This window comes from Bradysia coprophila, unplaced genomic scaffold (assembly GCF_014529535.1).
Source record: "Bradysia coprophila strain Holo2 unplaced genomic scaffold, BU_Bcop_v1 contig_415, whole genome shotgun sequence".
Lineage (NCBI taxonomy): Eukaryota > Metazoa > Arthropoda > Insecta > Diptera > Sciaridae > Bradysia > Bradysia coprophila.
Genome location: NW_023503670.1, coordinates 769,764 through 783,952, shown reverse-complemented (window position 1 = coordinate 783,952; position 14,189 = coordinate 769,764). Strand labels below are relative to the sequence as shown.

The following is a 14,189-nucleotide window of genomic DNA, read 5'->3' as shown; positions in this document are numbered from 1 at the left end:
TTTTTTACATATGGTGGGAAGTCTTTTAGTTCTTGTCGATAACAGAGGCCGAGGAGATTCTAAAAATGATTTAATAAATAAAAAATAATTGCTTTTTGTAATAAAAAAAAAATTGTGCGAACGGGAGTCGAACCCAAAACAATTCATTCGTAGCCAAACACTTTACTAACCCAACCATTGAGGCTCTTGATGCGTGCTGATTAAAAAAAGGTGAGTACACTGTTAGTGCAATTCAGTGTAAATAGTAAAAAACGAGAGATTAGCCTACAGAAGTAGAGCCTCAATGTTGTCCTAATCACACAGCCATACTGCAATATTATTGAGGATTAGTATTCATAGCTAGTATTTACCACCTCAATGGGCAATTCAGACTTACATTCATGTAAAATCATTACTCCTTTCCCAAAAGTATGTGTTATTATGCACATGCACCAATACATTCGGTCCTTCTAAATATACGTATGACAAAACGTCAAATCGTGAAAGGGCGTGATTGGTTTATCACGTAGGTGAATTAAGTTTGTTTACTTCCTCCAGTGCAGAGATAATTTTATTACAATACCGCAACACTTTATTGCGGATTGTCTGGTTGAAACTTTGGGTCAAATCATACTTGGTGAACGAATACGACCGGTAATGTACAAAATTGATATTCTTCAAGACGTTCAATGTAAAGAGGTGATGTTGATTTGAGCTAAAGATTGAAGTGATCAAATTTTCGATTCTCGTTCAAATTTCAAAACCTTCACCCAGGTTCTGAAGAAGGAAATGAGCTTACATTTGCAGCACCACTGGATCATCAGCAATATGCCAGTGTTATCTGTTGGAAAATGATCGCTAATTCTGTAGTACTGAATTCCTGATGGACTGTCTAGTGACACATCACACACCCCATGGGGTAAGCATTTTCTTTTCAGATGCAATTTCTCCATACAATTTTCACGCACCTTCACCATTTAGGAGAAAAACTGTCCGACCGAATTACAACAAACCGGGTGTCTGTTACAGTTACTTATCCAATCATATCGACCCGATTGTCACCTATCACAGTCGTTAAATGGAAGAATGGGGCGCTGGATTCAAAGAAAGTAGCGCATCGTCGATAGAGCATCCGAATCCGGGGTCATTAGATTGTTCCAGCCGAGATTTCATCAAACGGTTTGCAAACGGTCAGAAATTGGACATTAAGTACACGTAGTCGGTCAAGTTCATCCAAAACAAAAGAATCAAAAATGGTCGTCACGATGTTACTACATTCTCGAATCAATTACGCACTAATGCTATATCCAGAGTGAGTACCGAAACGTTTTTTGGTTCTACTTAAAATGGTTTAAGATGTAGAGATTTTGTGTGTGTTTCAGTGTCGTTGTTGGGCTCTTCTTCAGACGCAGTTCCTAACACATTTTCGGCGTTGTGGTTCTGTCGGTACATACTCTGGATTCACGAAAAGGGTAAGTTTCCTAAAGCAACCTTCGAAAATCTCAAGTAAACAGTTGCCTTACCCGAATCAATTACTTCTTTAATTTATCAGGCATTGGAACATTCATCAATCAAATAGAAAAGGATGTGTTTGCCGACAGGATAACATGGAATGAATTTCATTTAAGTGAAACTACATCAACGGCTATGAACGGTTGACTATTTTCCCAACTTATTTATGCGCAAGGAATTGATTCTCGGTCCAGCTTTTTCGCTTTCGTTTTAGTTAGGTCCGATTAAAGAAGTGAGAAAAGAAAAAAATTGTTTTGTTTGATCCCAATGCTTAGAAATGGGCAGGGACGTCCATTATGTGAAAATTACTATTCAGCAATCGGGAGTAATAATTTTTGCACTATCCAAATTCTGATTCTGAGACAATCTATGACTATGGGAAACCAATGAAATCAAATAAACAAAAAAAAAAAAGTAAAAAAAAAAATGTTTTTAAGTATTACAGTGAGTGAGGTGTACTAAGAGAAAGATAACAAGAAGAAGTGAGGAAAGATTTACTTTCAAAGTCTTGCAAATACTTAGATCAAATCCAGCAATAGAATCGCTAACAATCTAATCACAGTTTCTATAAGGATAAGTTTGTAAAAGGGATAAAAGAAATCGATAATCTCTCCACCCCAAAACATCTGCCTCATCATTCAGATGCGCAGATGTACACGAAATTTTTTAGTTGAATATGAGGGATGAAACGAAAACCATTGATACTATTGATGAAAATAGGGAAGAAAATCAGTCCCTGTTGTTCATTACACGAATGCGGTTGTGTAGTGATGAGATTTTGAACAATATGACATCATTGTTCAGTTCAGCAGCGGACTCATCTATATAATTCCCCCATCGATCCCGCATAATCAATCAGGCTACAATAACATCAAGCTAAAACAATAATCGGTGAGTAAGTAGAAATAAATAAAGTGATGTTAAGCAAAGCCTTAAGATGAACGCTGTAGTTTAAATTAATGTGGAAGTTGAGAACAAATAGTTAAGCAAAGCAATTTAAACCACTTAGAGTGCGTGAGGAATGTGTATAAAATAATATTTGTTGTTTCTCGGAATTTGGAGTCTATAGACCTTTTAATGATTTATTTTGCTGATAGTGTGTACGTACTACATAGAAGGCAAAATCTGAAATTTCTTTCATTTTCGTTGTTTATTCTTCAGATCGACTTGGAATGTACGACATCAGCTTATAATTCGGATATCATGTGTTAGCCCAACAGTCATCCGACGTCATGAAAGCTGTTTTTTTTTTAAATATTTGCTTCAGAAGTTAAAGATACCATCGAGAAAAAAAATGTAAATTTCAGCAGAAAGTTTGTGCGAATTCAATTGCCAACGTCATGGTAACTGCTAGAGAGCCCCTGCAGTCAATTTTATTGACCACAAGACTAGCACCACCACAATCTACACGCAATCTAAATTCGCACACCCTTTCCCCCAGAGTATATGAGTGTATGAGACAGGCTACTCTCATACACAGATACACTCCAGTAGCCGAATAACCGGGTGTTGAACACTAAGCATTCCCACGAGCCTATCCGTAGCAATGCGAAGCGTTAGCCCACTCGGCCATCACGACATGCTGGTAACATCGAAAAATATGCTTATAAACTAACTTCAGATGAAAATAAATATTAAAAAGAAGAAATTTTGTTTTACGCGGGGATCGAACTCGGAACATTCTATTCGGAGCCAAACGCCTTACTTACTCGACCACTCGAGCTCTTGCATCGATTTGAATTAGATCTACAATTCATAAACCAATTCTGCAAACAATAGTGTTCACATGTCTGCAGGGTTGATGGACTCAAATCGAACGATGCAGACCTACTGCAGGGTTGGATGGATTTTGGATTATCGAAATCGCATCAAACATAAAGGCATCTACAACCAACGGAGAACTGGAGCATGTATCTCAATGGCATAGGCGTTAGAGCGCTTTCTTTTTGAGGCGGATGATACGAGTTCAATGTCAGCGTTCGGCATCGCATTTTTTTCTCAGTTAGGAATTGTTTCTTTTAGCTAAACTTCAGTTTTCTTTGCGTTGAACATTGTCTAAAATACCAGCAAGGTAAACAATCCGTAATTTTTGCCATTTATCACACAGTGCTAGCCCATCATCATATTGCGATGAAATCTATTACTTACGTTATTTACGTATGATAGATGATTAATCGATTGTAAAGATGATTTTCTTATTTAAAATAAACGCTTTTGGCAAAAAAAAAAACAAAAAAAAAAAAACAAAAATTGTACGAACAAGAATCGAACTAAAAACAATTCATTCGCAGCTAACAGCTTTTCCAACACGACTTGAAAATGATAACCCATTTATCGTATAAAGTTCAAGTATAACAAGCCATTTTCACTTAGAACCAAATTTCTAATTACACAGGCGTACTGCATCATTGAGAATTCTTTTTATCTCTTCCCTTGCGCATGAATTATTATCTAAGAAGCATGACACGAAAGTTCTGGCCCGTGGAAATTCGAAAAGAAGATACAAATTAACGACGATATTATGACTCAAAATGTTTTAGCAAAACCAGTAAATAATTTCCGGGCTACCATTACAGCACAATTTGACTATGTTACTCTTGTGTTTCAATTGAGTAAAATCAGTACATTCCTTCCTTGTTATACCATATTGTAAATTGTGTATGGTATAACGTCAAATCATAAAAGGGCCACAACTGGCTTATCACGTAGTGTAGGGTGGATGTACCCATCCTCGGACATATATAAGTCGTCGGATCATATGAAAAGAAAAAAAAAACAAACAAAAAGTTTCGTATCCCGAGCGAAAAAAAATGACAGAAAAAGTATTAAAACGTATATGAGCATTTCCTTACAAATACTGCAGGGTATACATACCCTTTTTTCGACTTAAGCCCATACAAAATACGTATATGGCAGTATATGAAATTTCAGTATATCACCATATACGTTTATATCCGTAATCAGTATATCTCCATACACTTTCTATTTCGTAATTTCTTCTAATCATTTCTTTTGTAATAAAATTTTGATTAAATTTTATTTAATTTTTGAAGAAATGAAATACGTTTCAAGGAAATGAGTGTACGTGTAAAGTCTTGATTCAGCTTTTAATTCATCATATATATCGTTAGTTGCATCGCCCGAAAGATCTTACCTCATCAAGGGTTCCTCTTTAATAAACCAACGCAACACGGTTCAAGTCAATCCAAAATGGCGACTAAATCATTGGAAATTATGAAACAAATTCTACTTTTCAATGTCATACTATTTGCTAATTCCTAAGACCTAACAAGATACAGATGATATCCTAGCGAGAGAAACAATACACAGAGACCTACACAGAGAAATGAACCTACACAGACACCTAACGAGAAATGAACCTACATCGAGACCTAACTAGAGAAATCAACAATAATGTGAAAGCGATAAGTAGAATTTGTTTCATGAATTTACTAATGATTCAATTTAAAATGTTAAGGTGAATATTGCTCTTACCTCGTAAAATTCATGTGACAGATATGTTGCCCCGACAAAAACTCATCATAGACTGATTGTTACATTAGTAAGTACACAAACGTATTTGATTAAATACTGGTCACAGTATAAAACCGTATATGTTTAAATACTGATAGCAGTATATAAACGTATATATCATATGCTGAATGCTAACAGTATATCAACATATCCTTACTTATACTGAAAAAATACGTATAAATGCTTATACGTTTCGAGTCATTTTTTTATAGTCCGAGGACTGGTAAACACGACCATCTCTCAGATTTAATTAAATATTGAAATTGCATTTTATTAAAATAGCTCAATACGTAAACTAGATATCGTGGTTTGAAAGCCACTAATTGTCCGAGGATGGGTACATCCACCCTACAACGTAAATGTATTGAGTTTTTGTTTATTTACTTCCTCCAGCACAGAGATAATTTTATTGAAATAGCGCAACACTTATACTAGATGGCACTCACATATTGATATTGTGGTTTGACTGGTTTGACTCATCTTGACTTAACAGTGATCTTAATCATTAGAATTCAATTTAGTTTCTTTGACTCATTCTTCTCATTTTCGTGCAACTGAGTACTGTGTTACTTTGATATAAGAACTTCGGGTGCATCGTCGCAAGAAAACACAGCGACAAGGAGACACCAGTGTACTGTTTTCATTCGTTCAATGGACATCAAAACGTTTGTATCTCAGCGCAGTGCTGTCTTCGCTGAGCTGGATAAACTGCGAGAAGAGGTTCGTTGGTCATGTTATGATTAAATCAGCTATTAAACATTGTCCACATAATTCCCAGATCTGGCAAAACGCAAGCGCCGATGCATACTTCCAGCGTCAGCAAAACAATTCTGATAATGCAACGCCAGAGTTGAAAAGGAGATTTTTCGAAGTGATGCGCAATATTGCTAAAGAAATAAACGGCGCTACGCAGTTCATAAATGATATTGAAGTGCGCAGGAATAACGGACATCGTGCACCACCGCCGCGAGTTCTCGATTTATGTATGGCTCCTGGCGGATTTTCGGAAGAAGTGCGTCAGAGTCTAAGTCCACTCTCTGAGTTCAATGGTATCACCCTTCCACGCAAACTTGGTGGACATATTCTATTGTTGGAGCACAGTACCAGACTGAAAGTAGAATTTTTGGATATAACAATGCTTGCAGGAGAGATGGGATTTGCGATGACCGACATTCCGTTGGATCACCCGGACCGTGATTTGTTTCGTTTCGATCGGCCGTTTTACGATCAAAAATACGACCTCATACTCTGTGATGGACAAGTTCTTCGCACTCACAAGCGAGAAGAATACCGCGAAAAAACGGAGGCTGTGCGCTTGAGTGTGTCTCAATTAGTCTTCGCATTACAACATATGAAAAAGGGTGGTTCATTCGTCATGTTATTGCATAACGCCGATGCATCTCATGTATTCAATCTAATTTACAAATTCCGCCAAATTTCTGCCAGCATACAGATCTTCAAACCCACCAAATATCACACGATACGGTCTTCTTTCTACCTTGTAGCAAAAGGTGTAAATCCTCAGTCTGCTGATGCGTTGCGAGCTGTCAATGAATGGAAAGAAATCTGGGCTTCTTGTACAATACATAGGTGCGGAGAGGTACCACCAATTTCTGATGAGACTATCCGTGAAATTCTTGTTGACTTTGGTGTGGAATTTATTGAGTTGTGCGAACCCATGTGGAAAGTTCAGGTTGACGCATTGTCGCGTAAATTAAAAAATGGATTCGACAATTTCTTCAGATTTTGATTGATAGTGTCTCCGTCTGTTTCAGTGGATATCTAATTTCAGTTATAGTTAAGAAAACAGTCAGTCAGTGCATAAAATTACTGATATGTGTGTCCCAACCAAAACTCGTTTTTAAGTCGGAGTCTTCACACTGCTGTTATTTAAAGTTTATTGAGCGTTATATTTAAGAATTTAATTTTTTTTCGAAGAATTATGTTACTATTGATGATATTAAAGAATAAAGTTTGAAATGAACAAAATGATATTTTTTTGGGTAAAATGTGAAGTAAAGCTGTCGTTTCAATTGTTAGTTTACCGTTATACTCAATCACACAGTTATCTCACAAAACGTGATGATCGAATAGCAAAGGCAAATCCTCTGCAAACAACGACATTAACTTCTACACAATGAAAGTTATAGTATATTACCATACAAGGGATACGATGAGTAAAAGTACCTCGGGCTAAGGCCCTCGGACACTTTTACTACATCTGGATACGAAATATCAAATTCCTTCCCAAGTGTAGTATGACGTTTTCCTTTATGAAGGAGGGAAAGACTTTTCCCTAGGGACGGAAAGCCCATTTTCCCTAGCTAGTAAAGGAATAGTACGGCGTTTTACTATGCGAGTGATGTAAAGGTTATTGCCTATACATGTAATAGCCTTATTACATGCACCAGCATAGTAAAACATTTTACTATGCTGGTGCATGTAATAAGGCTGTTACATGTATAGGCAATAACCTTTACATCACTCGCATAGTAAAACGTCGTACTACACACGGAAAATAAAGTTATATCTCGTATCACGATGAGTAAAAGTACCTCGGGCTGCCGCCCTCGGATACTTTTTCTCATCTGGATACGAGATATCACTTTACTTCCCTTGCATAGTAATGTACTATAACAAAAACGCAGAATTCTTTTCCTATGCACGGCAGAGCAAAATTTTATTCGCAAAAAATGAAGGGCTACTAGATTATTCAGGTCTCTAGTCTGATCAGTGCCTGGTTTACTTTACTCTGTCGTGAGTCACGACTCGTGACCTATGCTATCAATTGGAGCAACATCAGCTCAGTTTCCTGACTGTTGTATAATTAATTATATCTTAAAATACAGATTTTCATGAGAAAACATTAACCGAAAGACTGAGCTCCCCGGAAGGTAACAGAAAGCTAGAAAAATATTAACCTGCTGCTAAAGAATAGGGACATCTACACCTTGTTTTTACCATATTTTTCACGTTTGTTGTTCGTCAAAAGTATCAAAAACCAATTGCAGGATATCTCGAGGGGAAAATCACTCTTTTTTATTGATGTAATTAACATGATGACGAAACAGTGATTAACCAGTGTTAACCAGGTGAATCGTCGCAGAACTACAATTAATTGTGAAATATTGTGCTTAATCATGGTTAATCACTGAATACCGTGCGTATTCAAATTAACCATATTGCTGATTAACTGAGACTAACAATGTTAATCACAAAAGAGTTTGGTTTCCCAGACTTAGCGTAGGTGAAGAACCAAAATTTAAAATTAAAAATAAAATTACAGGGGGAATCGAACTAAAAACGAATCATTCGCAACCAAAAACTTTGTCAATTCGACCACTGAAGTGCTGGCGTGCATATTATAAAATGATAAAGTATTAGACGATTAGGGAACATGTTGACAGTGTTAAGTGGCTTGGGCCGTTATGACTCCACCGCAGCAGCCAGCAATGTGCTTCTTGGCTGCGACTTGTTCTCATATTTCGATTTCTTATCATGCGTGCTAATGCATAAGACATTACTCCTTAAAGAGCCTCGTTACCTGTATGAACGCATAACCCCCACCTCAAATACGCGAACTTTTAATCTGGTTATGCCGAGAGTGAGAGGAGACATAATGTCGCGGTCTTTTTTCGCGGGTGGGGTCTCGACTTATAACTCATTGCCACCGAATATTAAAAAAATTAAATCGTTAACTGGCTTTAAGGTTGCATGCAGGGACCATTTTTGTGTCTAAGATTCATGTGTTGTACCCATTTCGTTATTTCATCGTTTCAGTGACTGAGTTATTTGCCTACGTCCACGAATAATGTGTCGATGCTTGTATGTGATTCTATTATAGCTCTTTCCCAACTGTGTTTATTATTATTTGACTTAAGCGGTTTGTTATCGTACTTTGGCTAGATTTACTGCCTGTAGTTATGAACTTGCAGTCCGAATTTTTCCTTATATTTAATTATTAATCTTGCGTTGATTGACATCCTACTGTAATATGTACTAAAAAAGGCTCACAGGCCTTACTCATATTATGACATAAATAAATAAACTAACTAACTAACTAAGTTCTTAACCCTTTGATCCCAGACCTTTTGAACGTGTGCTTTGATTCTGTTATACTTTTTTCGCTTGAAGTTAAATTAGAAATTACCAGACAACTTCAAAGTAAATATAAGGTAGGTACTGGAAATACCCAAATAATACCTCTTCCTGTCAAGCTGTTTAGCTTTCGGCTTTCGTAACATCCAAAATGTTACAAAATAGGCGTTTTAGAAAGGTTTGTATGACTGAACATCAGGGTCTTGCGACGTAAAATCTAATTCTAAGCAAAATTTTATTTTGAAATCATTTTTCGGAAATGATTCGATTTAGTTGTGACGCCATTTTATTATATTTTGATAATGCTTAAACCTATTGCAGTTTAAACCTATTGTGAAATTTAAAGATTTATTTAAAAAAAATTTGACCGCAATTCCAACCGAATCAGTGGCAGCTTTTCATATAATACGCTCTTGTGTTGTGATATTTTTGGTGTTGTCAGGAAAGTGAGCAGTTTTGTGAAAATTTTAGCTCAAAACAGAGGTACTTTAATTTCAATATTTTATTAAAAGTTTATTAATTTCTGGAAAATGTAAGACCGCAATTCCAACGGCGAAAGTCCATATTACCTTTCTGAAGAATATTCGAATCTTTTTATATGACTTCCTAAGAGATACATCTACAGTTTTCGGGTCGTTTTTTCGGGTTTTGTGGTAGGAAAAAGTGCCGATGCCTCTTAACCACGATACCTCTAATTCATAACCTTTTGAAAATGGCACGCGTATCGCTATATAGTCATTAAATCTGAAGTTACATTGAAATGCATTGTCTAGTATTTGATACAACGTATTTTACTTCATTGGCCATAAATTTTACTATATAAGACATTACCACCCAGAGCTTATCGCTTATTGTTGTCAACATTATCATTAACAGATAAGCAGATAACCGATTAACAGTAACTCAAAGACAAAGACACTATTCCTTGTTACAACGTTAGCTGAGTAATTCTTTCTCGATTTTCGAAATGTTTGCTAGAGTCTACGAATATTTAAGTACTTCAGAATGGATCATATCGGAATATATCGACATGGGAGTTATTTAATGGATAATTGGTTTCTTGTTGCATAATATAGAAAAAATAGAGATTTCCAGCTTCCAGCACGAGAAGATCTTCTCGTTCTAGGATGTATTAAATCCATTGGAACAGCATTAGTTCTGTTTCCCGACGACTATATTATGCATTTAATTATATCCAAGAGCTAAAACTGCGAAAATTCATGAGAAAATTTTGATTCAGTGGCATTCTCCTGCTGAATTCAATAGATTCACGTCTTTTTTTGTCAAAATTACCAAATATAAATAACAATGGCAGGCAAAAAATTAACGACATCGCCAACATTTCCCTTTAAAAAAAATGCGTCACTATCAAGGTGTTCGTAACTCTACAGTTTTCTCCGAACAGAAATTGTTGCGCCATCAGTCATATTAAGTACAAACAGACACACCATCTTTCGTTTAGCCCGTTGGGTGCTGAACCATAACTTTAACAAGTAGTTGTAGTTGTGTCGTAGTCGCGAGCGGAGCTAGCAAATTTTTTTTAACGTTTTTTGTCGCTAATGAAGTGGAAAGTATTCTGAAGTTGTGAGATTGTCGAAAGACTGAAAAGTTGTATCGAAAATCTACTGTAATCAATAAATGAATAACTGTGAGCCCAAAAATTTGTGTCTCGCTTTCTTACCTACTTCAGCGACTGAAGTGGTTCCACAAACGTTTTACGGAATAAATGTAGCTCATTCCCGAGCTCCTTTCAAATTTTTATTTTTTTGTCGGTTTTTCGCATTTTGTTCTAAAATGCATGTTTTTTGCAGGGTGTCTAAAATTTTTGCTTTATACAACTAATATAATGAAGATGAACACAGTTAAACATAAGATAGGAAGAGGACCAACGATTGTTTTTCTCTCATACAGAATTTGGTGTTTTTGCCAAAAAAGAAAAGAAAATTCTCACCTGCAGTCGAATTCTCAATGCTCACGTGCTTATGAGCTAAGATTGTATTTGGTAATGGAAATTGTAAAATTGCGGCGCAGTTGAAATTACTTAATGTGATAATAGTTATTCTATCAAACTTTCCTTAAAAATGTCAGCTAAGTCAATGTTTTTTAAAGCTGTGATAAAGCTTTTTGTTGGATGCTGCGCACCCAACGTATTTCCTCGTTGGGTGCTCGGGCACCGGCTAACCCTGGAAGTCGGCGTGTCTGGGTACAACCCCCCTGAAGTAGTTGTAAAAGTAGTTTAAAAAAAATGGAGTCTGACAACACTGCAGTCAAGGCTAGATCGTAGGCTAGATGCGTCTTCATACAACTAATTTTACAACTACTTCAGGATTTTTGCTAAAAAGCTGAAGTAGTGGAAAAAGTAGTGACAAAACCAGCTATAGTTGCAAAGATAGTCGTAAAATCATCTTATATTGTCATTTTTTTACAACTACTTTTGCTGAAATAGTGGCAAAGTAGTTCCAAAGTTTTGAAACTGCATTTACAACTACTTTTGCCACTACTTTTGCAACTACTTTCAAACTACTTTTGATCACTTAGTTGCAAAAACCGTTCTCAAAGTTTTGCAACTACTTTGCAGCTGAAAGAATATATTGGTAAAGATAAGTGTGTGTAAATGGTAACACCTTCCTAACACAATTTATCGAAGGGTGAATTCAGTTGCCGTCTATAATTTGGTTCTGTAAATTTAAATTTAATATAAAAAAAATTACACAGGCTAATTATTGGACGATGCAAGAGAAAAAAAATTAACTCCTAAGTTACCGACACCGTTCCGGCGCCCGGCTCGCATTGCGGCCCTCCGCTTCGCTCCGGGGCAATGGGCCGGATCGCTCGGCGTGTTAAAACGCCTTTTATGTACAATGAAAATTGGTTTTAATTTCGTAAAAAGATGAATTTTGTAGGAACGAACTAAACTCCTTTACGTTACATTTCGTAAAAGGATGATTTCCCTAGGAATGAACTAAACTCATTTACGTTCCATCTCGTAAAAGGACGAATTCCCTAGTTAGGAGAAGAGAGTTGGGAATTGACTTGAGTTGAGGTCTCAACTCAACTCAAGAAAATCTTACGATCTTGCAAAAGTAGTTGTAAAATTAGTTGCAAAAGTAGTTGCTAAAGTTATTGTAAACTTAGTTGTAAAAGTAGTTGTTAAAATTTCGAGAGCTGTTTTTGCCAATAATTCAGTAAAAGTAGTTGTAAAGCTAGTTGCAAAAGTAGTGGTGAAACCAGCTATAGTTGGAAAAGTAGTGGCAGAGACATTTTTTTGCAACTTTTTTTACAACTATTTCAGGGTTTGGGCTAAAAAGCTGAAATTGTGGCAACAGTAGTTGCAAAAAAAACGTATCTAGCCTACAATCTATCCTTGACTGCAGTGTTGCCAGACTCCGTTTATTTTACAACTACTTTTTACAATTACTTCAAGAGGCTTCTGGGTACAAATTTACTGCTGCCCATTTGTATGATTCCACCATTCCCTGCTATACGTTCACTGACAATATATACGCCGTTGACTTCCGCACAATTAAGGAGACAAAAAAATAAAATAAAACGAAGGAATTGGAAGACGATACAGTGAGTTGTATTTCATACAGCCTTCCTTTCCGAAGTTAGGGTCGCCGATTCGTTTAAAAGTCTACAAATCGAAATTAATCGAAAAAATCCTGAAACATTTTGAACGCTCATACACTTCCATACATTATTCAATGAGTTTTAACAGGTTCCAAAATTTAAATGTTAGGGTAAATCACGAAAAAAATGCTTAGTCGATGGCAGCCGAATTTTAGGGAATCGATCACTTATTGTGAAACAGACAGAATTCCAATCACTATTATACGTAAGCTAGTTGCTGAGTGTCACTGTCGTGGTATGTCCATGTATGGTGTATAGTATCGCCGTCTACAAAATGAAGGAAGAAAACCAACTCCGGCTTTTCTTTTATTTGGATTTATTTTTAATTTTAAATGAATAAAATAACATCGTTACATATATAGATCAAAATACAGTTTCTCTGTAGTAATATGCTGTTCTGAAAAACACAGATTGAATCGAATTTTCATTTTTTTTTGTCTCAATTATCTCATTTTTCGTTTTTTTAAAACAATTGATTTTTAGTTATAATTCAAAATTTACATTTTATAATTATGGCAATTCAATATCGGAAGCTAAAAGCCACCAATTTGTGTGGAACGCAATACAGCATTACACAAAAAAAAATATATAATTCTTCTCTTGGTAATTCAATTTTGTATGCAAAACAAAATCGACGAGAGAGGGCGGTTCATTTTCTAACTTAACTTTGGGTCCGACCGAAAATATGAATTTTTCACATGAAAAATTATACGGAACGAAACAAAGGATGAGTAGAGTATAGCGAAATACTTAATTGAAATACTTTGTTTATCGTCTAGAGAGAATATTGAATCACTTAAGACACAAATATTTTACGAATTAAAATTACAAATTTCTCATTTTGATAATTTTGGTTTTTGCTTTTTAAAATGTTTTTCTTTTTTCTTTTGTGAATGAATGAGACCGTTTTCCTTTTATAAGTATAAATGTAATGAACAATGAACGAATTACACAAATGTTTAGATTGAACATCGAAATATAACAAATTTCAGTTTTTAAATTTATAATTTTTTTTTTGTTTCATTTTTTCTGTTTAAACATTTCAATTTAATTATTGAATATAATTTCATCTTCTTTGCTTAAAATGTAATTTTTATTTTTTATTTTTAAATAATTTTTCCCATTTGCAATTCTCTCAAAATACTTTTTCGTTTATTTAACTATCTTTTTTCTTCTTAACCCACACAGCTCTTCTTCTGTTGAAGAACAGTTCGATTCCCAACAACAACAAAATAAACAATCTCTTTGAAGTGGCTACTCATCTCTTTTATCATACAGCAAATGGTATATGTTAAAACTAATGCAGTACAAGTATGTATTCGCATCAAACTGTTGGAAACATTTATATCAAAAGAAGTATTAGACCTGCGGATATGGTAGTCGTCTGTCCGAAGTTATAGATTAATAAAAAGTGACTGAATGATAAGGCTTAATAT

The 14,189-nt window shown here is 35.5% G+C and overlaps 1 protein-coding gene and 1 long non-coding RNA gene across 3 annotated transcripts; both read left to right on the top strand.

Moving 5' to 3' along the window:
* The first annotated feature begins 2,198 nt into the window (after positions 1-2,198).
* LOC119082393 lies at positions 2,199-3,135 on the top strand. The gene is made up of 2 exons (XR_005088634.1): positions 2,199-2,382; positions 2,653-3,135. It is a non-coding gene; the product is annotated as an uncharacterized LOC119082393 (long non-coding RNA).
* A 2,270-nt stretch (positions 3,136-5,405) lies between these two features.
* On the top strand, positions 5,406-6,964 carry LOC119082391. 2 transcript variants are annotated; one of them, XR_005088633.1, is made up of 4 exons: positions 5,406-5,608; positions 5,668-5,745; positions 5,804-6,834; positions 6,867-6,917. XR_005088633.1 is itself a non-coding variant. In XM_037191922.1 (3 exons), exons 2-3 carry the CDS (start codon positions 5,677-5,679, stop codon positions 6,773-6,775), a joined length of 1,041 nt encoding a protein of 346 aa, XP_037047817.1. In that variant the 5' UTR covers positions 5,406-5,608; positions 5,668-5,676; the 3' UTR covers positions 6,776-6,964. The 2 variants fall into 2 exon arrangements, 1 of the variants encoding a protein (XP_037047817.1); XM_037191922.1 differs by having other exon boundaries at positions 5,804-6,964.
* Positions 6,965-14,189: the final 7,225 nt, after the last annotated feature.

Bases quoted from the DNA above. Each gene is read 5' to 3' on its own strand.
- LOC119082391 (XM_037191922.1), top strand. From the start codon at position 5,677: ATGGACATCAAAACGTTTGTATCTCAGCGCAGTGCTGTCTTCGCTGAG. The intron at 5,746-5,803 runs GTTCGTTGGTCA...CATAATTCCCAG, and splicing joins TGGATAAACTGCGAGAAGAG to ATCTGGCAAAACGCAAGCGC.